Source organism: Homalodisca vitripennis, chromosome X (genome assembly GCF_021130785.1).
Source record: "Homalodisca vitripennis isolate AUS2020 chromosome X, UT_GWSS_2.1, whole genome shotgun sequence".
Taxonomy (NCBI): Eukaryota; Metazoa; Arthropoda; class Insecta; order Hemiptera; family Cicadellidae; genus Homalodisca; species Homalodisca vitripennis.
The window spans coordinates 84,211,212-84,234,085 of NC_060215.1; the positions used below are offsets into that span (position 1 = coordinate 84,211,212).

General features: G+C 33.0%; 1 protein-coding gene across 3 annotated transcripts in view; it reads right to left on the reverse strand.

The window, feature by feature from the left end:
- The window catches only part of LOC124369284 (CTTNBP2 N-terminal-like protein), a 64,854-nt gene that overhangs the window by 32,458 nt on the left and 9,522 nt on the right, over positions 1 to 22,874 (reverse strand). For all 3 annotated transcript variants that reach the window (XR_006923064.1, XM_046827204.1, XM_046827203.1), the window contains exons 2-5: positions 20,630 to 20,731; positions 7,374 to 7,613; positions 4,935 to 5,039; positions 1,997 to 2,176 (exon numbers count right to left, since the gene is read on the reverse strand). Coding sequence is in view for 2 of the 3 variants with exons in the window: in XM_046827204.1 (XP_046683160.1) it covers positions 1,997 to 2,176; positions 4,935 to 5,039; positions 7,374 to 7,613; positions 20,630 to 20,731 (627 nt within the window). In the remaining variant the exon portion in view is untranslated. The remainder of the gene's footprint in view (positions 1 to 1,996; positions 2,177 to 4,934; positions 5,040 to 7,373; positions 7,614 to 20,629; positions 20,732 to 22,874) is intronic.

The window sequence follows — 22,874 nt, forward strand, 5'->3', positions numbered from 1 at the left end:
AAGTTACACCCCTTTTTGGAGTTCTAAAAACAGAATTAAGGAGGTTTTCTGGTTCAGATGGAAGCGTAAGAACATTTTGTAATTGTTTTTTCTCAAAAATGGTTAGTGTTATGAAAAAAAGAATAAGAAGCATTTTTGTAGATAATTGCATGATCTACAATTTTTGTTTGACATATATTTTCATAAACCTAACCGTTTCGCTGAAAAGTTCAAAAAACCTATTTTTGTGAAATTTGACTTTGAATAAAATATTTTGCAGACATGGGATCGATGGGGACTTTTCACAATTTCGTAACAATGGTGTCCCTAACATCTATGCAAATTTTCAGCTTTCTGGGAATTAATGAAAAGTTACCCCTATTTTTTGGCTAAATTGACTGGACTAATATAAGACAGTCAAAACTGTTTATAGATCCAATTAGGGAAGGAGGTATCCTGGTTCGATTCTGTTGATAGAAAATCTGAGATTTCTGTTAAAAATGATACTAGGCAATGGGCTTTTCTGAAAACATCTCAAGTAAAATGAAATAAAACATATGAGGTGAACTATCTCAAGAGGTTAGGATTGAGTAACTCACAAAGCATGCAGATTCTGTAACAAGGGTGAACGTAACACCTTTGACTGGAATATCTCCAAGTTTTGTATGCTTATACAGGAAGACTGTAATTTTATTAACCCATTGCGGATCACTGACGAGCTGGGCTCATCACGCAGCGGCCGGGCCTAACTGACTTCAGGTGACGAGATCAGGTCGCAAAAGCGGTCTGCTTTTAAGTTTCCCTTCAAATAGTTCTATTAACGTCTGATAGATTGAGCGATCGTCTTCACTTGTCAACTAAGAGTCTTTAACAACGGTCTACGTTTAGAGTTTTCAAAAGTTTTATAAATATCCTACAGATCGCAGTTGTATGTCGAAGTTGAAAAATCATTCATATGAGTTTACGCTCTGCTTTTTAGCGCTTCTCACGGGTGTTTTCCTCAGTTGTTATTACAATACTTTTGAGGTTAGTGACGCAGAACTAAACAACGCAGACGTACATGTTGGAGGGTTTAGTCTAGACAATTGCCTGGATGTTGTAATCGCTTCGCCCGAGCCGCTTTACAATCATCCCTGACACCCCGGAACCTTGCTCGCGTGTTATCGTTTCTACATCACGGATACCCCAGCAGGCCCATGTTCCATCTGAACGAATAACTTCACAGCTGAATTTTCTAGTATACAATAGCGAGCGATACGATGTGGCGCACCATTGCTGTTCATGCGGCCACTGACCGTAAATTAATTCGTGCCCGCGCCAAAACAATACGATCCAAAGGGTTAATCAACTTGGTCTAAAAAAAGAAGTATTTATTTATACCTACACAACAATTAAGTAACACACACCCTTAAAGATGCCTTTTGAGAGGAGACAAAAAAATTGAAAAAAACTGTAAATATATATGAAAGATAACTGAAGAAAACAATAATTTTCATTTATGGAAAACATTCCTTAAGTTCTTGCTTAAAACATGCCATTTTCTTGAATTAGTTTATGTTAAAAATGTCACTTCCTTAAATTGTAATTTAATAAAAACATGTTATTCAATTCCTGAAGTTATCTTCATTCATATACATATATACTGTAATAAATTCCTATTCTCATTTTTAGTTTACTTTCCATAGATCTGGTTACAAAATTGCCAAAAACATTCTACTATTAATGACCATAATTCCTCCTGGAGCAATCAAATTAATGTTATTCTATTTTTAGATGTCATATGAGATGGAAAAAATTATTAACAACAAATTGCCACTTTAAAATGTTAGGTTAAAATATGGATTCTTGTAACAAACATTTCACTACATCAATGTTTCCCCACCATTCAAATAAAGATTGCACTAAATTATTAGCTTGATTACATTTCTTTATAAGAAGAATAATAAGATACACAAGTAACATAACAAAAACTGCTTTAATTTTACAATTAATTAAGATTAAGATTAAACTCCCTCACCTGTGCCAAGTCCTCAGATCTCTTCCTCTCTTCAACATATTTCATAATAATTTTTTTTCTTTCTGCTAACAATAATAATACTATTTGTTTCTGTCTATTTTTCTCCTCATCTGCTATTTCACTAAGTTTTTTCAGTTCTTTTTCTAACCGCTTTTTTGATTGCCTTTCCATTTCTAATTCCTGAAAACAAGACATACATACAATCCCATTTCAGTAATCATACAAAATGTATTTAATAAACATTCATTATTCATAAACCTCTTACTAAGGTTAATAAATAATAACTGCAATTCAATAATGCAATAGGTCTACTACAGTCACACTAGCTACTATATTACATCAATAGAAATAGAAAAAAGCTAATAATATGCTGTGTAAAATCAACCAATTACACTACTAATACAACACATCAACACACTCACAATGAAAGTTTACTTTGAATTAAAAAATATCTAGCAATACATTGAATTAATAATCAAATACATTTCATTAACTGTTATTATTTAAAGTCTTAAGTATTATAAGAGTGTAGTTGTTATGATAAGGCCTATTGGGTGTGTTTTATTTAGTTAGATAACATGTAGCAGGTTGATAATGCAAACTCAAAGTTAACAATTTTAATGTCAAAATATTCACTTTTCATTATTTGCATTTTATTAATAATTTGCAACATTTATTGTAATATAAGTAAACAAGTTCTCCCATGTTAAAGAACAAAATTCACTATACGACAAATAAATTATTTTAAAATTATTTGCTTACAAATATGACCAAGAAGTATCCAAACTTTAGCTGAAAATGTTTATTTATTCCTAAACATAATTTAACAAATGGATTCAAAGTTCGACCTTACTTTAAACCACCATGTCTACCAAAAAATAATCGATAAATACACCTACATAAATTCCTATACAGGATATACTTATGCGTAACTTCAGAAAATATGGATGTAAAACACAATTTTTACTTGCTTATTACTGCCAACCAGCTGATGTCTACGTACAAGGACTGTCTGGAAAGTATCCAATATTTTGATACTACGAAACATTTTAATTCAGTACTTTTTAATCCTGTTATATGTTACATGTAGCAAATGCTATTGTCACATATCACAAATGTTATATAACATTTCAGATCAGTGGCTTTTGTAAATGCTACATGCTAGATATAGCAACTTTGCTTCCAGTATAGGAAATCTCATGGAGAAGAAATTTAGCACTCGTGTCTGCGATAACTATGATACAGGCCAATCAGAGGAGGGAACGGAGGTTTTGGGTTCGGCTGTTGTTTACTGTAAGAGTGAGGTATAGTCGGACTGACTTGCTGAAAGATCTGACTGATGCTGATGATGATGCAAATGAATCTTTGAGATCTGAAATTAGATGTGATGGCAGCGTCAAACATTTCTTACAAATGACCTGTGAAGATTTTGAGTACCACAAGACAAGCAAAGACAGTACACAAACCACGCACATTAGTCACGCTTGCCTGGCTTCCGCTTAACTGACAGCAAATGCTACATGTAGCAGAAGTTTATAGTGGAAGTTTTGCTAAATGTAGCATGTTATATGTAGCACTTTTAAAATAGATTTTCTACTTGTAGTAAATGTTGTATGAAGCACGTTCTGCTTTAAGTAATTTTTCTAACTTTTAGTAAATGCTATATAACTTGTGACATAAGTGTAACATTTAGCAGGTTTTTCTACATAGTGTAAACCCGCCTTTAGTTCAGTCATTGCATTCAGTTTGTGTCAAAACTGGTCCCTGTAAGCAGGGATTTCAATTTTGGGATCAGCCAAAACTCTGAGTCAATAGTCATAGTTTTGTACAAGTCTTGCGCAACTATGAAACATCGCTCATTTTGATCTTCAGTGAGCAATTTTGAATAGTTTATATAGTTCAAATATCGGATAGTTTCCTTACAGCTCTCATATATACATGCAGCAAACTTATGGTGATGTAAGAACATACACATAGAAATTAGGAGCTTCAAGTCAAATATTACTCAAAAAGAGACAATATTTTGTTGCTATGGTTATTTAAATAGTTTCTCTTACACAAATAATGATAAAAACATGTTTTATCAATCGATTTTTAGAGCCAAGCAGCTTTTTTTCTGTGGATATACGTGCCACAAACATGCAACATTTGTCGAGCATAGACATAGAAAATTTTATATCAAAATATTACTTGCAAAACAACATTTAATTACTTTGATTATCTATCTATGGTTTTTCATACATTGGGTTTTATATATAGGTAATTTTGACTAGGTTTTTCATACAGGCACCTCTTATTACCAGACTCAAAATGGACACATTATGTTTTAGCAATCATCCATTTATCTACTGCCTAGTAGCTTTGATCCATGGCAATTACTAATAATTACTGAACATAAACAGAAAATACAACCTTATAGTCGAAATATTATTACAAAAACATAATAGTTCATTACTTTGGTTACTACATGCAATTTTTTTGTACACAAAGAACAACAAAAGTAGCTGCATTTTAGAAATCAGTTTTTTATTTACTGCTAATCAGCTGCTGTCTGTGTATAATCGTGCTGCAGTGTATGAATTTAGACAGAATACACAAACTCCTGAGTCGAATATTATTTACAAAACATTGATATTACCTTACTTTAGTTACCCATTTCAATTTTTACATGAAAACTTGAGTCAAAATATGTTACAGAATAAAAGTAAACCATTTATTGTAGAGTTTCCGTTGTATCTGAAATTCTCTGTTCTCACTACAACTACTAACTTTTGAATAGATATCGGAAGTTCACCATCAAAGTATTCATATCTTGAGCCCTTAGTTAAAATTAATTACAGACAGCCATTCTTTTGTGATATTAGTTGAAACTCGGTACCAAACTTACAAGCAGTCTACTATGAAAAACAGTTTTATTGTCACTTATGATACAACTTACCTGTTTTAACCGTGTTCGTTCTTTCTCTAAACCATAAGTTATATCATCACCCTGTGCTGTGTCATGTTCATGTTTCCTCTTTTCTTCCACCAATTCCTGGACAACCTTTTGAGACAAAAAGAACTTTTGTGAATAACTTATTATTCAGTTGTTACCTAAAAGATCATAACCAGTGATAATATTTTTATATTTTCTTAATTCTGATTTCATTGATTGTGTAAGAACACAAAATGTTTTAAAAACAAAATGTGTATGGCATTTGTACGGAGAACACTGTTATCTTGAATATCTATATTTTGTTGAGCTTTATATTAAAACATATCATTTGTAGGTGTTAGGCTGTTTATTTAAAATTATGAAAGTTCTTGTATATTGTAACAAAGGAATTGGAAATAATAAGTATAAAAGAATACTTTTCCTAAGTAATTTTCTTTCCGATCATACTTTTTTAAATGAGCTGAATCAAATATGATTAGCGTCAATCAACCTATCTCAAGTAAAATTATTTTATCTAACCTGACAGTTTAAGTAGGTAATTTAGACTAGGTTTTTGTTCATTCAGGCACCTTTTATTACCAGACTCAAAATATGTTAGTAAAAATTTCCTTTATAATAAAGAATACTTAAATTATCTTTCTTTCCATAATAACAATAAATGTACGGCAGTCATGGGACTGACTGACAGAAGTGACTACTTTTCATATCGGGCTGTGAATATATATCTTGGAAAAGTAAATTTGCTAATTATTACCTCTCTGGTAATGGTTATTTTGATACATTTAATAATAGTATGACACTAATAAATTTAATAATGTAATTAGTTTTGTAAAACCCAATATGCAAAATAAATTTATTTCAGTTATACTTTCATTATAAACTAAAATTAATTGCACATTTCTTTGGTAAATACATGTAGGCTAAGACAGTAAATCTACGCATTTGATTTTTGAAGAATGACTCAACTTCAGTGTATATGCATTTTTGCCAATATAATCCCAAGAACAATTTCTATTTGGAATTATATGTTTTCTCTGAAAAATATATTCTTATCCTACAAATTGCACCTTTTACTTACCTCAGTAGTTTGACCTAGAGAAGTTAAAATTTCAATATAGTAAAACATTTATTTTAAAACACATTTCTATACCTTTATGGTATACAATTAGATTACCCAACCCATTAACAATAATTATTCACACATACCACTATAACCTTTTGATTAGCAAGTGATTTAGGATGTTTGAGGTTATACAAAGAATATAGTATTCCGCAGCCCTGTATCTCAATAAATGTACATATTTCCCAAGAACACTAATTAACAATTTGTGTTTAAAATAGTGTATTATGTCTAAATAAACACTATTTTAAAGTGGTCGTATGACTTTCAAAATTTTAAACATATTTAATTTCATAGACTACTGAAATCAATCAAATGTCATAAATTTAATTGTCATAAATTTGCGAACTTTTGTAAAACCCAATATGCAAAACAACTTTATTTCAGTTGTATTTTGATTATCAAGTAAGATTAACGGCACTTTTCTTTAGTAAATACATGTAGGCTAAGACAGTATATCTATGCATTTAATTTCTGAAGAATCCTTCTACCTCAGTAATATGAATTTTTTTTTTTTAACTCCGAAGTTTATTTCTGTTTAGAATTGTATGTGTTGTCTAGAAAATATTATTATTAGCTGTAAAAGAAATAAACAAATATTTACTACCTGTGAATCCAAATAACAAGTCTGGATAGTCAGTGAACTGAGAAACGCACTTACATAAAAATGGCTGTAACATTCCTGCCCCTAGCGGCTACAGAGCGAACATGCGTAATGCATGACGTTCTGTGACATGAAATTAAAGTTTTGTTCTCTGTGCAAAACATACATCCATAGATCACCTACAGTAGTCACTTCAAAAATGGAAACTAAAGTGTTTACGAATTATGTTTTAACACCTAACATTTTACCTGGATAAATCTTTTTAAATCAACAATGCAGCATTGTTATAATGATAACGGAAATTTTAAATAAAATAATGGAAACTGCCACTTTGTCTGCTACTATTTCAAACTTTCTATTGGTCCAGGTGGGCATGTTTCTTGGAGATAATTAACGATTGCTGAGAGTACAAATACGTTACCCACTTTAATTTGTCATAAGTTTCATATCTGTATTTAAAAATTTTCAAAAGACATTGTCGTTTCTAGACTGTCTTCACAACTTGTATATTATTTTCATTGGGCATACAAGTGTGATTTTTTAAGGTGCACTTATCTTTCCCCTGTAACCAACTTAAATCAATCACTACTCAACTTACAGGCATAACATACGATTAATACCTCAGGAATGTCTCAAAACACCATTTTACTCGTTTCACTCAGTTTTAACTAGAAACCCTAGGCTAAATTCTTATATCTAATGTGAACGCAAAATTTACCTTTCTATGTCTTATTTCAGCATCTTTAAGAACCCTAGCTATTCTTATCTGAGCTCGGCGTTGCTGCAGAACTAAGTTCTCCAGAGAACTGAGCTGATGCTCCGCCAGACTGCATATCTGTGCCTCATCCACCTTGGAGCTAACTGCGGCAAAGTTGTCCCGGTGCAAAGCGGCCATAGGTTCGTTTAGGGTCAGCGGCCGATACCGACCTTGTGTCAGTAATTGCTTTACTTTCTCCGACTGGAAACAAATATAAGGTTTAGATATTAGAAATTACATGTATGGTGAAACAAAACATCAGAATGTCCTCAATGCTGCATACCAAAGAGTCTTGGCTGACTTAAAGGATCAACCAGCAAACTCATCATCACACTTGGTCAATGAACTACACTCTACAAGTGAAAAAACACGCGATTTTCAATTACAGTTTTCACTACGTTTCAAGTGGCAAAAACTGATTTTCATGGTTCCAGTTAGACATTCTCAAAACAGGAGTCAATATAACCAATTTGACTTTGTAAGGAAATGAAGTTTCTGAATCCAGTGGTATGTTTAGTATTTTATCTGTAATGATCATATGACTAGAAATTAATATTAGATATTGAAATTGAAAAATCATTACCTAGTCACTGATTTGTTTTCGTTGAGTTTCAACATTACAGTACGTGTTAGGAAGTGTTTTCTACTGTACATTACAATATTTAAACTGTTTTCTTAGTAAATTCTTCATCTTATAATGAAATATTTGTAAAACTATTGTACATTTTAAACAAGTGTAATAACACTTGTGTGTTTTCTTGGGTCTATGTACCTGTAATCAGTTTTATTATTATACAGCGTATGCAATCAACACCTTTTTCAAATTCCTGGTTTTTCCCCAGTTAACATTTTCGATTCTCTACTCCATTTTCAAACATTATAAATAATATAAAACATTAAATGTCATTTTTAACATTTTCAAGTTAAATTACTGTCTATTGCAAACTGACAATGTTGTTAATTACTCCAGTCCATTCACTTTCTGAAGCCCTTTGTGTGTGAGACTTTCAATCATCCAGTGACGATTATGGTTGTTCCATTGTGTCTATTTAATAAGAAAATAGTTCATCCAAATATAGTACTGGGGTTAAAAACTGTTCAATTTCACCCCTCTTTTTCATAATTATTTCACAAAACTCAGTTTGTAAGTCAAAATCATCATCCTCTACAAGTTCTTGGGCTAGAGTTATCTTATAAGGGTGATACTTGTATTTGTTTAAAACACTCAATACTAATGCATAGTTTATGTTATGATCTTCAACGGCTTTAGTGCTGAATAGAGAAAAAGGCACAAAAAATAATTTAAAACTGAGTAATGTTAAATTAAGATAAAATAATGAAATGATATTAAAAATGCATATATTAAAAAGGTGGAGTTAGGACTGTCAAGAAGAAAAAATATTTTTCCCCTCCATTCTCTGATAAAGATAAAAATAAATAATAACTTCATTTGATAATAAATACTTAATAGGTTATGATGAAATTCCTATAACTTTATAACTCATTTGATAAACTAATAATTTGTTTTTGTTCTCTGTGAACTGCTAAAATATAAAAAGTAAGCCCTTTTTTAAAACAGGACATTGCAAAATAGCTCCAAACTATGGACCAATTTTTTTCGTTTCCTTTTTCAAAACTATATGAGCAATCAAAGGCAGATTATTCATCAAATGCTTAGAAAATAATAGCCTTATTAAGGGCTCTATTGAAGTTATTGAATCAACCAGTAATATTGTAAAAACCATACTGTGATGGTTCCATGGTTTTAAGAAGTTCATCTAGCATGAACCAATAATAAAAAAAAGAGCCCATTCCTGTCCCCCGTCCTTTCTATTGCCGCCATCTTGTTTCTTGCTGTGACGGTCACCATTTACTATGGCCTCTGGTCAGACGTACGTGGTTGGTCAATGAATGCAGACGTATTGTGATCTGTATTCTGTAGTAGTTATAATAATTAGTGTTGTGTTTAGTATTTCTATTAACCCGCGAGAACTCGCGCTACAAGAAGTTACGCAAGAACTCACGTTGTTAGATCGAATCTAACATTTGTCATTTTTTAATGTTACCTGTTAAGAGTAGGATAGAATGGGTTTAAAACAGATTTAAAATAAAGCATAGAAGTAGACACATGAATACATTATTGAATACATTTAATTGTTATACAAGTCAGCCATTACATTTTGTACAAATTAATATTTTTATATTATCTTTAAAAAGTTAAACAAGTGAAAATTAAAGATAAAACTGCTTTGAGTCCTATTGTGTGATGATTACTCATCATTCGAATCTGTATCTTGTCCATAGGAATGACACATGATACATGATGTCTGGGCGTGGTCACCAGATTCGAGTAGTGAACCGATTCTTACTCTTGGGACAGTAGGCGCATCTTCCCCTTTCTTGTGGTTCCACTGGTCCAGGCGTTACTGATCCACCTGTCAGATGTCCGATTGTTTGCCGTAGATTTGTGGGCAGTGTTACAATGGATCCCCAGCGTATCATGTGTGGCTTCATCGGGTCTTTTGACAAATCAGTTAAAGATACTCTTCGAGCTTTGAGATCACCTGTATTGGCCTTGTTTATTATTTGTGCATTTATTCCTCCAACATTGAGCAGACCACCAAAAATAGTAAAAGGCCACCAGTTACTTATACGAGTAACACTGTACTCGCTCTTTAGTCTGTCGACAACAACATCTACCCGTCCCTTTGTGAGATTGTAGAATGTAATAATGGCAGGTTTCATAGCATCTCCAGTTTCAGCATCAATGTTGTCATCTTTATGCATGGTAGACGCAAGAAGGATGTTTCTTTTTTTGTCTTATTTTGTATATAGGATACCACTGTTACTTGATTTGGTTCTTTTCCAAAGGCGAACATTGAACTACATTTTGGCCTTTCTTTGGTGTCTAAGAGCTCCTGGGGAAGTTGTGGCTTATTTTTTCGAATTGTTCCCACAACAGTTAGTTTGTGATTTGTAAACAGATCATTTAGAAGAGGAATGCTTGTCAAGTAATTGTCCATTGTCAAGTTCCTCCCGCTGTTATCGACATGTAGTATCAGTCTTTTAACGACACTACTTGCATCATTTTGCAAAGCATATGGTCCTGGAGGTTGTTTTGCTGCATAAATTTCCATTTTTGACATGAAGAAAGTTTTTGCATCTACAATGGCATAAATCTTTATGCCATACCTTGCCGGTTTATTTGGCAAGTACTAGCGGAACTTGCACTTTCCACAAAATGGTTCCAGCATTTCGTCTATGGTTGCCATTTCACCTAAATTGTAGCAAAGTTTGCATAAGCTAACAAACCATTCAAAAACTTCACGTACTGCATCAGCATTGTCTACTTGCTTTCTTTGTGCATGTGTAGACTAATCATCAAACCTGATGGCTTGCACTAAGGTGTGAAACCATTTTTTTAGACATGGTAGCGGCAACAATTTCAGGGGCAATGCCATCAGTGCACCATAGTTCATCTGTACATAAGTGCTGAGCTTTTTTCACACCTATTAGATATAATAATCCAAAAAAAGCTTTGATCTCTATAACGTCAGTGTCATTGCAGTCCCGTGCACGAGTGTAATTTAGACGCATGACTTGCAATTGTTGATTGGTAAAGCGAGTTATTACAAGTAACATTTCATCAGGAAAAAATATTTTCCAACAATCTATAACAGTCTTGTGCTCCCTAAACTCCCTAAACTCTCAGAGGGCAGTTTTTAACAATATTTTGTTTTAAAGTTTTTGTTTGTACTGGCTTATGGACATTCCTGCTGTTAGGTTGAAACTAATAACCCGCAAGGAGCGTCCACCCCCCCCATGACGCCCCACCCCAGCGACTTCTACTGTCTCAATATGATGCAATACGCAGCAGACATACCCATAGAAGCATAAATTAAGGATTCAGTGTTGTAAGATAACAAATAAGAAAAATGTTATATAACACAAAAAATATGTTAAATTCAATCTAATAGCACGATTGCTCCCGGGTTAAGTGCATGCTTTAGAGTTAGTGAAGTTGACACACAACATGGTGGTTGTGATTCCTGACATAGGCGTGTCACAATGCTCTGGTATGATTTGTTTATTTTAACCTAGTTTGTAATTATGTGTTAGGTTAGTTATTTACCTGAAAAAGAGATCAGAGTGCAGATCTCGAAACATACTGTTACTGATTTTTTTGTTTCACTTAAATCAAAAGAACATTAGCACTGATATTTGAGAATGGAAAATACTGCTATTAGAATTATGCTTAAGTTGGAGTTGTTATAGTCTGTCAAGCAATGTTTTTTTGATTTGGGTATAATGACTGTTTTTAATATAAACATATAAAGTTTATATTCCCAATTGACAATTTTGTTTTTAGTCTCATAAATTAAAACTTTATAAGAAAAACTAATTATAAAGAAATTAGATATTTAATAACTTAACAAAAAAATAGAAAACATGTAAAATTAAAGAAATTAGCAAAATTTGTTTATGATTAATACAAATAAATTCTTGTGTATTATTTAGAGATAACAACTATTGTTCATAGACATATGATAATTTTCCTGCTAATTTTGTTTTTAACAGTGTAATTTCTTAATATTATTTTTTATGAAATCATTGATGCCGTTCTGTACTTGATATACTTTTTGAATAAAGATATTACTGATTCAGGGTGGCCACTCAAAACCTCTTCAAATTCCCGGTTTTTCCCGATCGAACATTTTCGATTATCTAGTCTATTTTCTAACCAAATAGACAACTGTAGTTCTGTATTTAACACTTACGCCAAGTGCAACGATGACGTTGTATCGTCACTAGCAGTATTTGCAAGAAATGCCACATCGGATCCAATTCGGAAATACAAAGATGATAAATAAATACCAACAGAACGTTACCGTTGGGCAGACTGCAGCCCAGTATTGCGGGTCAGAAGTCTAGCGGTGGACGAACTTTCGGTACGAGACAATGATTTCGCCGGTACACAAGGTCGGTTCAGTACAATCAACAAATAAACCAAATAATTTCATCTGAACTCTACTTAATTAATTTATCTTTTATGGGGGAGGGGGAAGCCTAAGAATACCACGTTACTTTAAAGGAATTTGTAGAGATGCAGGGAAATGAATATATTTAAACCAAAAGTCAAAGGTCGTATATTTAATTAATTGACCCTTGTATGTCAAAGTGACAAGCTTGTGGTAAATTATATGACACATCCTCATTACTACAAGTGTTAAGTGGTCTGTCATTACACTAATTGACAGCTCTTAAAGCACTAACTGCCTTCATATTTATAGGTACTGAAAACATAACTTATCCTGCCAAATATTTCAAATTTTACAATCATCCTATGGGATAATGGGGATAAAAATAGCCTTAAAAACTTAAAATAATACTCTATAGTCATTTGTGCTGGATAATCAAGTGCACAAACCAAAGAGAGCCTCACCAACTTATCCTGTTGAATCCAACCATTTTAAAAACTTACTGGATCAAGTATAACAATTTGATGAACCATATTTGTGGAGAGGGTTCGTCAAAGAAACATTTACTTCAAAATAGGGTGCGAAAAACCCAGACAAATTTATTTACTTTAAGTTTATTACTGGATAATCGGTTTTTAAATATTAGCCATAGTTCAGTAAATCATTTGTATTTGTTTGTTAAAAATGGAAAATGCTCTAAGACCAGGCAAAACGGGGCATTTAATTTTTTATACCTGTAAAGGTGATCATTTTATAAATATACAGCTACTATATCATTTGACTTATCGCAGTCATCTTACTGAGATTGGATGGAGGATGGTTCACTTTGATCCAAACACTTCCATACAAACGAAAATATAGTGAAACTGATAATTCAAAGCTTAAAGGTACAATAAAACACTCAAATTATCCAAGATTTTGAATTATGTAAACTTGATTATTACTACATAGGAATGTCAAGGGATTGGGAGAAAAGTTCTAATAATCTAAAATTTTGAACATTTATTAATTATATGAATATGGCTCTCTCTCAGTAAAAGTGTTTAAAATATAATAATGTTGCTCCTTAGAGAATTTCTTTATGTACTACATAACACAATTGTTTTAACCTCATAAATATTTTACAAATGGAAAATGTTTGTGGCTTATTGAAAAATATACACTTGTTTGAAGACTAACGGGAAACATCATTTATCAGCTTCTAGTACAAAAAGTGATTAAATTCAAACAACTTTGTTTGTAATAGAAATTTGTGACACCCTTTTGTGAACACTCTGTATATACATTATATTACAACATAACTACATATTTAACAAATTGTTAGGCAGTCTTATAATATCTTAATCATCATTCCTGACGGCCCAATATCTGATCTTTATGACCACATCTTTTATGACTTCTTCTTTATCATCTTGAAGGTCTCTAAGGTGTAGGGATATCACAGTTTCCATTGGATCTTCAAAGTTTTCTTCAATATATATATAACATTCAAAGTCAATAGCTTGTCCACTACAAGATTCTGGAACCGGACAGTCGTACACGGACCAATTCATATGGAAAGTGAAGGAAACAGGATTTTTCCGGACATTTGCCATAATTTAGTGAAACAAAACATCAATCAATCAATCAATCATCTTTATTCATATTTGCACAGTAAATACAAGAATAGTGTCATATTTTATCTTATTTCTATATATTATTATTTGTTATTAGTAGTACACTATCACTACAATACAGAATTTTAAACAATCTAAAGATAGAACAATGCAGTTACACTCATTTATACTTAGTTACAACTTTTTATTACCACCAAACTAACATATTTTATTGATGACATTTTAATTGTTGTGAGAAATAAACTCTTCTATAGAGTAAAAAGCAGTGTGTGCTAAGAATTTTTTCATCAAACTTAAAAAGGTATTAGGGTTTTCCTCTTTTTTTATGATTTGGGGTAAATATTCAAAAAAATGTATTTCCTTTAAAAGTGGGGGTTTTTTTTTTCAAAAAATAATAATTTATGAGGTTCAACCAATCTATGTGACCTAGTGTTATATCTATGGGATGTATTACCTATTGCAATTCTTTTATTGAGAAATACAAATTTAACTGACTCGTAAATGTACAAACTGTAAACTGTAAATATATTAAGTTCTGAAAATAAATGTTTAACAGAGTCTGTTTGCTTCAAATTAAACATGATTCTTAGTGCCCGTTTTTGTTGCATTAAAAGTTGGTCCATATTTCTTTTTGTTGTTAATCCGTAAATGCAAATTCCGTAGGAAATATGTGAATGGATTAAAGCATAATATAAATTTTTTAAAGTTTCAATATTACATGAATGGGCTAGCCTCCTTAAAGCGTAAAGACCACTAGACGTTTTACGAATTACAAGATTAACATGTTCATCCCAGGCTAAGTTTTCGTCTATAGTCCAGCCTAGAAATTTTGTTTCCCCCACCTGCTCCAATATTTCATTGTCCACAAATACTGTAGGAAAAATTTTATTCCTTGCTTGTTTTGTTGATAAGGAAACAAAACTAGATTTAGATGAGTTTAAAAGAAGGTTTTTTCTGTTTAAAAAGTCTTTTATTAATGATAGGCCAATGTACGATGAAAATTCAACTAATTCTTCAGTTTCTGCATTTAAGATTACATTAGTATCATCTGCATAAAGACAGACCTTATTGTTGATATCCTGTACTACTCCAGGTAAACCTTTTAGGTAGCACAGGCATAATAAAGGACCTAAAATCGATTCCTGTGGGACTCCATATTGTGCTTTTAAAAGGTGAGAGGAATATTTTTCTTTATACTTAATTTTTTTACTATCCAAGAAATGGTCTATTTCAACATATTGTTTTCTTTGTGATAAATATGATTTGAACCATGTTAACTCAGTGTTCTCCACTCCTAGATTTTGAAGCACATCCACTAACTTATTATGTTCTACGCTATCAAAGGCTCTTGACAAATCTAAGAAGATTCCAATTACTTTTTCACCTTTATCGACAGATTCAATAATCGACTCTATAAACTCAACACCGGCTGTTATAGTAGATTTGTTGGACCTAAAACCATGTTGTTCTTTGTCAAGTATCTTATTAGACTCTAGGTATTTATAAAATTGATTAAAAACTACTTTTTCTAAAATTTGTGAAAATACAGGAAGTAAAGATACAGGTCTGTAACACTTGACATCTTCCAAATTACCCTTTGTAAAAATAGGAATAACACAAGCTAATTTAAATTTTTCAGGAAATACTCCTGAAATTAGAGAATGATTAATTATATGGGTCAGAGGAGTGTTGATAAAAGGCAAAGCTACCTTAATGATCGTAATAGGGATGTCATCATTTCCTGTTGAGTATTTGTTTTCAAAAGAATGTACTATTTTTTCAATTTCGTTTTCTGTTGCCATTTCAAATTTAAATTTTGTGTCCACTGGAGGGACATTTGACAAATTCAAATTTGCAGAATATTCTGTAATTTCTGGTAACACTAAGTCTTTGACTGCATTAACAAAAAACTCATTGAAAGTATCACATATAGCAATTGTGTCTGTTATGTAATTCTCTTGATAAAATAATTTAATATTTGTATTACATTTTGGCTGTTTACCTGCTTCCATGTTAACTAATTTCCATGTGATTTTTATTTTATTTTTGGAATTGACAATTTTTTCTTCAAAGTAGTTTTTTTTACTATTAGCTATATTACTTTTTAGCTCTCTTTTTTATGTTTGATTAATAACTTTAAGTTGTTATCTTTAAACCTTCTAAATTGAGATTCCAATTCTATAATTTCATTCTGTTTTATAATTAATTCTTCATCAATCCATTCTTTTGTTTTACATGGGTTTTCTGTTACATACCGTTTAGGAAAATCTATATCAAAATACTGTTTAAAAATACTGTAAAAACTATCATATTTTAGATCAACAGTAGATTGGTAGACCTCAGACCAAGATTCTGAGCTTAGATGTCTGCAAAAAATGTCTATGTTACTATTTTCAAATTTTCTTACTTCTTTCCTAGTTAAATTTGTGCTATCAGAAACTGCATTCATCAAATTCATTAGTTGACCATCATGATCCGAAATTTGAGTAATTACTCCATTTACACGAACATTGTTTGGTTCTATATTAGTAATAAAGTTGTCAATTGCAGTCTTAGAGTGGTCTGTTACTCGGGTGGGAAAGTTAACCATATACTTCATACCATATAGACCAAATATTTACAAATCTGTTATAAGTATCATTTTTTATCAGAACATCTATATTAAAGTCACCCGCAATTACAATTTGTTTAAATTTTGTGCACAAAACATCTAACAATATTTCTAAATTGTGAAGAAATTGGTCCAGATTTGAGTAGTTTGGAGATCTATAAATACATCCTAATATAAATGAAAAACTACCTGTTGTTATCTCTGCTAGACAATACTCAAACTCTTTTTCTATTAATAATGACTGAATGGAAGGCATTTCAACACTCTTAAAATCTATATTTTTATGAGCTAAAATTATAACACCCCACCTCGACCCGATTCCCTTGAAAAACAAGACGCTGTTACATAGTTTGAGATTTGTAGCAAATCTAATTCTTCTACTGTCATTTTATGTTCGCTAAGTGCAATTAAATCCGGTTTTGATTCTTTAAGGAAAATTTCAAGTAAACCTAAGCGAGATGGAAGATGTTGTACATTGTGATGTAAATTGATATTGTATTTTTGACTATGTTATTGGAGGAAGCAGGAAATGTACTGGGAATGTGATACTTGGATAAGCAATTGGTTTGATTAGTTATCTTTGTAAGGTATTTTGTGACATTGGAGAGTTTAAAGGAGAGGAAGGTTTTACATCAAAAGCTTCAATATTTTTTGGTGACATAGTTAGGGTTGTTAAAGGGGGACTCGGGCAACTGTTTACAGAGAGAGTGTTGTGCTTGAAGTGTGTGGAGAAGGTGGTTTCTTGTGATCTGTTGTGACCTCTGTGTGTAGCTGTGGCTTCTGCGTAGCTGCGACCACCGGGAGACACCGTTGGAGTGGATGTTGGAGTACGGCTCTCAGGAGTAGGTTTCTCAGCTTGCTGTGGTTCTGCAGGTTGTTCATTAATATTTGTCTCTGGTGATAGTGTTGACTCTAAAGTTGAGGATGATGTTTCCAGTTCGGCCAAGATGGTAGTTCTAGAAGAAAGCTCAGGGGCAGTTTCAATGGTGTTCCTGTTGTTGTTGGAGTTTGAAGAAACTGGGGGGAACCTGTTGACTGGCAGTTACTTCTTCTGCCACTTGTTTGTAGATTTCATTTGGAATGAGCACAGTTGTTGGTTTTACTCCACTATGTAATGTTGACGTTGATATTTGAACTTCAGCTTCACATTCGACGACTTTCTTCATGGCAAGATTCTATCATTTCAGCAACCCGGTTTTTACCTCTTCGGTTCATGTGTAAGCCATGCGCTGTGAACATATGTCGAGGCAGGAGATGGAGGGGAAGAAGTTTCACCGTGCCATCGTGCACTTCGCTAATGTTCTCCAGTTTAGCATTTATTTTTGTAATATTTTGATCTAGCTCCCAGCGGTCATGCCTCATGGGTAGTGTAGCCAGCAAGAGGGTGGTGTGCTTTGTATTGTTAATTAATGTATGAACATCACTCATGAGCTGCTTGACACCTGATTTCTCAACATTATTTGTGCCTGCCATCACTAAGAGGTAATCAGAGCTGGTCAAAACTTTTGTGATCTCTCCCACCTCTTCTACGACCTTGTCAAATCTTGCTCCTGGCCTAACATAAGAACACACATTCAAAGATGACCTTAGTTCAACCATAGTACTGAGCTTTTACCATCAGTAACACAAAACGTTTTGTTTCACTAAACGATGGCAAATGTCAAGAAAAATCCTGTTTCCTTCACAATCCTTCCCATCGTCAAAAATAAACTTCAGATGGAGTGGAACAACTCTTGCCAGTTTTCTTTTGATAGCCATGAATGGTAAGTTTCTGAAATTCCTTTTCCAAGTCTCGTACGTTGGACACAGGCACACATGTAATATCTCCATAGTTATAGAGACTGCCACTTTGGCACCAATTATTGCTTCCGTAACAACCACCCTGTACCAAGTCTCATCAATATACTGAGCGGTAAACAGTCGACCTTTGATCAGTTGCTTGGTAATAGGCTTGCATTTGATACATTAAGAATGTCAACTTGCTCTTGTACTTCAACGGCTGGAAAATAACATTTCCTGGGTAGTGTAATCAAAACGTACAGAAAATTTCCATCTAAATAAGAACATTTAAGTTTTCCACTCAAGGTATCCTGAACTCCATTTTGGCTGTCATTATTTATTCTTCTCTCAATGGGTTTTATTAATCATTGAACTAAAATAGTTTTGTTGACTTATACTAAAGCAATGTCGTTATCTTTCTTGTAAAATATTTCTACTAGTGGTGGGTCGACTGACAGTTTTAATCAGAACAGTTTTCTCCTTCTTCTAGTTCAGACATTGATTGAATTTTAGTAATTTCAATATTAGTTAAGGTTTTTAAAGGGAGGTTATGCATTCACAACTTGACAGACTGAGCAGGAAGCTTGCTAAGGATGCTAGGTAAGTTTGCAACTTCAGCAATATCTGATATATTTACAGTTTCAGCATTACCAATGTCAATGAATCAAACTGCAATCTTATTCTGTTACATGGAAGGTGTGGCAGTGACCACAGTCCTGTACCAATTCTCATCTTTGTTTGTGGAATAAAGCCTCAAAATAAGACATTTTTCATTTGATATTAAATTATTTTGAACTTTAAGTTTTAAAAGAAAAATAGATTTAAATGTTTTTGTTAAATGTTATGCATGTACATTGAAATGGATAAAAAGTGGATATTGATATGATCCCAATAGTACATGTAGGCACATCCATCATAGGGTGAAAGAGAATGAGATATGAAAGAAACATTGTAACATACTTCACAGTTTGGTACAGGCCTGAATTATATTTGATTTATAGAGACCTCTTAGTAATAAGAGTTAAAGAACAGTAATTAATGTTTAGTATTTTTGCATTTTTTTTTCTTTCATTATAAGCTTTTATAATTACAGCAAAAAAAGATCAATATGAAATGTGAAACATTATTTCAAATGGGTGTGACCAAACTTGATGATAATTTATTTATTTATTCCAACAGATTACAGCAATTGTATAAATATGACGGACTTAGTCTGCTACTAATTAACTTAATAAATCTCCACCCCCTAGTCCCTTGTATGCCAGTTTTAACCAATATACATTAAAATATACTTTTAACATTACGATGGTCAGTAATGCTATTAACAAAATATGTAGATCATTTAACCCACATCTAGCATGCTTTTTAATGATATCTCAATCTCAACTCCTGCATAATTAATATTGTACTTTATTTCAAACATTGATCTTTTCATATTTATTTTAAAAACAGTTTTACTAGACTTACTGAACCCATTAATAATACAGATTACAGTAGTCCTACTTTAATATAAAAATATACACTGTGACAAAATATGCAACGTTACAGTGTATTGTTTATTGGTTTCCCTCATTCTATACTACATTAAAACTAGCAGTGGTGATGTCGTTATTTTAGGATCTGTACATGCACAACTGAATCAAGGTTATAGTTATTATCGTAACAAAACAAATTCTCACATTTCAGCTAACAAAACACTTCGAATGTATAACAAACATTTACATAATTTTATGGTACATAACTAATTTTATTTTGTAAATAAATTTATTCATAGCACCAAATATTTTGACAGAATTTAGAATTCTCAGCTGGCCATTAAAAATGCTACACATATAAACTATAGAACATGAATTTATAGTCAAGGGGATACACTGTTGCACTACTTCTACATAAGTTAAGCAGTCATTGTAGAATAACATTAGAGATTTGGTGTTACCGTCTTTATCGGTTCACAAAAGGGTATATATAAACGTCTATACCATTGATCATCAGACATCAGCCTGAGGGCTAAATGTGGAAGACCCTTGTTCTTGAATATATGCCCCACCATAAATACATGTATAATAGAAACAAAAGGTTTAAAATAAGAAGTTAGAACATGCATATTTATAAATTAAGAAGCAAGCCACACAAACTCTTCATCAGATAAGTCAAATGGCAGTATCACTATACAATTAGATTTACTTAAGCAAATGGAAATAATTGCTCAATGTGTATAATTTCAGCTCTTACCTTTAAAGTTGCAATAACAATATCCCGGGCCTGTAATTCCCCTTCCAAATAACTTAGTAGTTTAAGTAGATCCGCTTTACTGAACTCCATTTTTGGATTTCGCTGTAAACAAATATTACAATTAACATCTGTAAAATCCTGCTCATAAAAAAATATCATAAAAAATATACATTTTACCCTCTAGTTGTAGGTACAGAAGGCACATCAGAAAATACTGGTCTAATATCTTACTATAATGTATCTTTTTTTTTTTTTTTTTTTTATTTATTTTCCAACGGCAGCAGCCAATTTACAAATACAAACATAGATAGTAGATACAGCGGAAAATAAAATTAATACGAACAGATGAAAATCTACATAAAGTAATAAAATAGGTATCATACAAAATTTGATAATAAATAATTAGTATTCAAAGATTGTAACAGTTATAAATATCCAAAACATAACAAAAAATAAAAATAGATTAACAAACAACAACAATTATTATTCAAGTATGGAGCGAACATAGATAAATTGTGCTAATAAATTAAATATAATATATAACATTTAACAAATAACAGTGAAATTAAATAAATACAACATATTAATACAATGAACATGCACTTAACACAGATTAAAAAGCTAACTACTGTAGGTCTTAATCACTAGTCCCTCACAGAAAGAAGAGAGAAGGCCTGCCGGCGAACCTGGTGAAGTCCATCGAAGAACAGGTCACACCCAGACGCAAACCTGATTTCCCAGGCGAATAAACCTTGCGAAAGGACTGTTGAAGTCGAAGTTAGTTGAGTGGTATCTTCGACCCAGCAGATCTCGAGATCTTGTGTTTGCCGGAACTCTGAGGTCGATTTCAGCTAGGAGATCTGGAGAGTTCATGCGACCATTTACTATCTTTCCAGAGAAGGACAACATCAGCCACGTCACGTCGCAGGGCAAGAGGTGACAAGTTCAGATTGCCGGACAGTTCCTCCACAGGCACATCAAGATAGGCAAAAGCCCAGCCGGACACCATCAAGCGAAGAAAACGCCTTTGTAGAGCCTCCAGTCTTGTCCTATTGCCAACAGTGTAAGGCGACCACACGGGACTTGCATATTCCACAAGCTGTCTCACAAGGGAACAATACAGAGAGCGAAGAGCAGAAGTGGTTGTCGATGCCTCTGGAGAATCTTGCTATGAAACCAAGCATCTTGTTTGCTTTGCTACTGATGTGGTCTATATGTCCAGAAAATCCCATGTCGCTGGCAAATATAACGCCTAGGTCTTTTATACACTGGGACCGTGGAATGGATGTACCAAAAATGGAGTATACGTATATGACTGGATATTTGATGCGGTGATAAGTTATACAAGTGCACTTACTGGGATTTACAGACATGTTATTCCTGACACACCAATCCTCAATTCCGGAAAGGCTATTTTGAATTTCTTGAGAGTCTTCTGGTGTGTAGACACAGCGATGAAAATCTTCAGGTCGTCAGCAAATTGTAAGGCCTTTACAGTTAATTTGTCTAGTAGGTCATTGACAAAGACATTGAAGAGGCAAGGTCCCAGCAAAGAACCTTGTGGAACTCCTGAAGAAGGTGAGAACTGAGTGGAAGTGGCGGAACCAATCCTCACGACCAGAGAACGTTTTTGAAGATAACTAGAAATCCATGACAAAAGAGGTTCAGCCACTCCGTAACCCAGCAACTTAGACACAAGAATTGTGTGGTCGAACCTTGTCGAAGGCTTTTGCCATATCGATGTAGGCTGTATCAACTTGGTAGTTCTTGCGAAAAGCAGACAAAACATATTCTTGAAAGAGCAGGAGGTTGGAGACAGTAGACTTGCCCTTCATAAAACCATGTTGGGAAGGATGGATTATTTTGGATAGAAAAGGATTCAGTCTATCTACCACGATACTTTCAAAAACTTTGCCAATTGCCGGCAGAATAGTGATTGGACGGTAGTTTCCGTATGTCGCTGGGATCTTTTGCTTTATGTAAAGGAATGATGAAGCCCAACTTTAAAGAGCTAGGGAAGATTCCTTTGTTAAGTGATTCATTGAACAACACTGTGAGGGGTTCAGCTAAGAGAGATCGGCAGTGATGAAGCATAGATGGCGGTATATTGTCAATTCCAGCTCCCTTTGTAGTGTCCAGGTTCTTAAGCTTTGCTAAGAAACTTCTTCTGTTGAGGTTGTTATGACACAAAGAGAATCGAAGACGGGATAGCTAAAGCTAGGTGAAACTCGTAAACGAGGGAGAG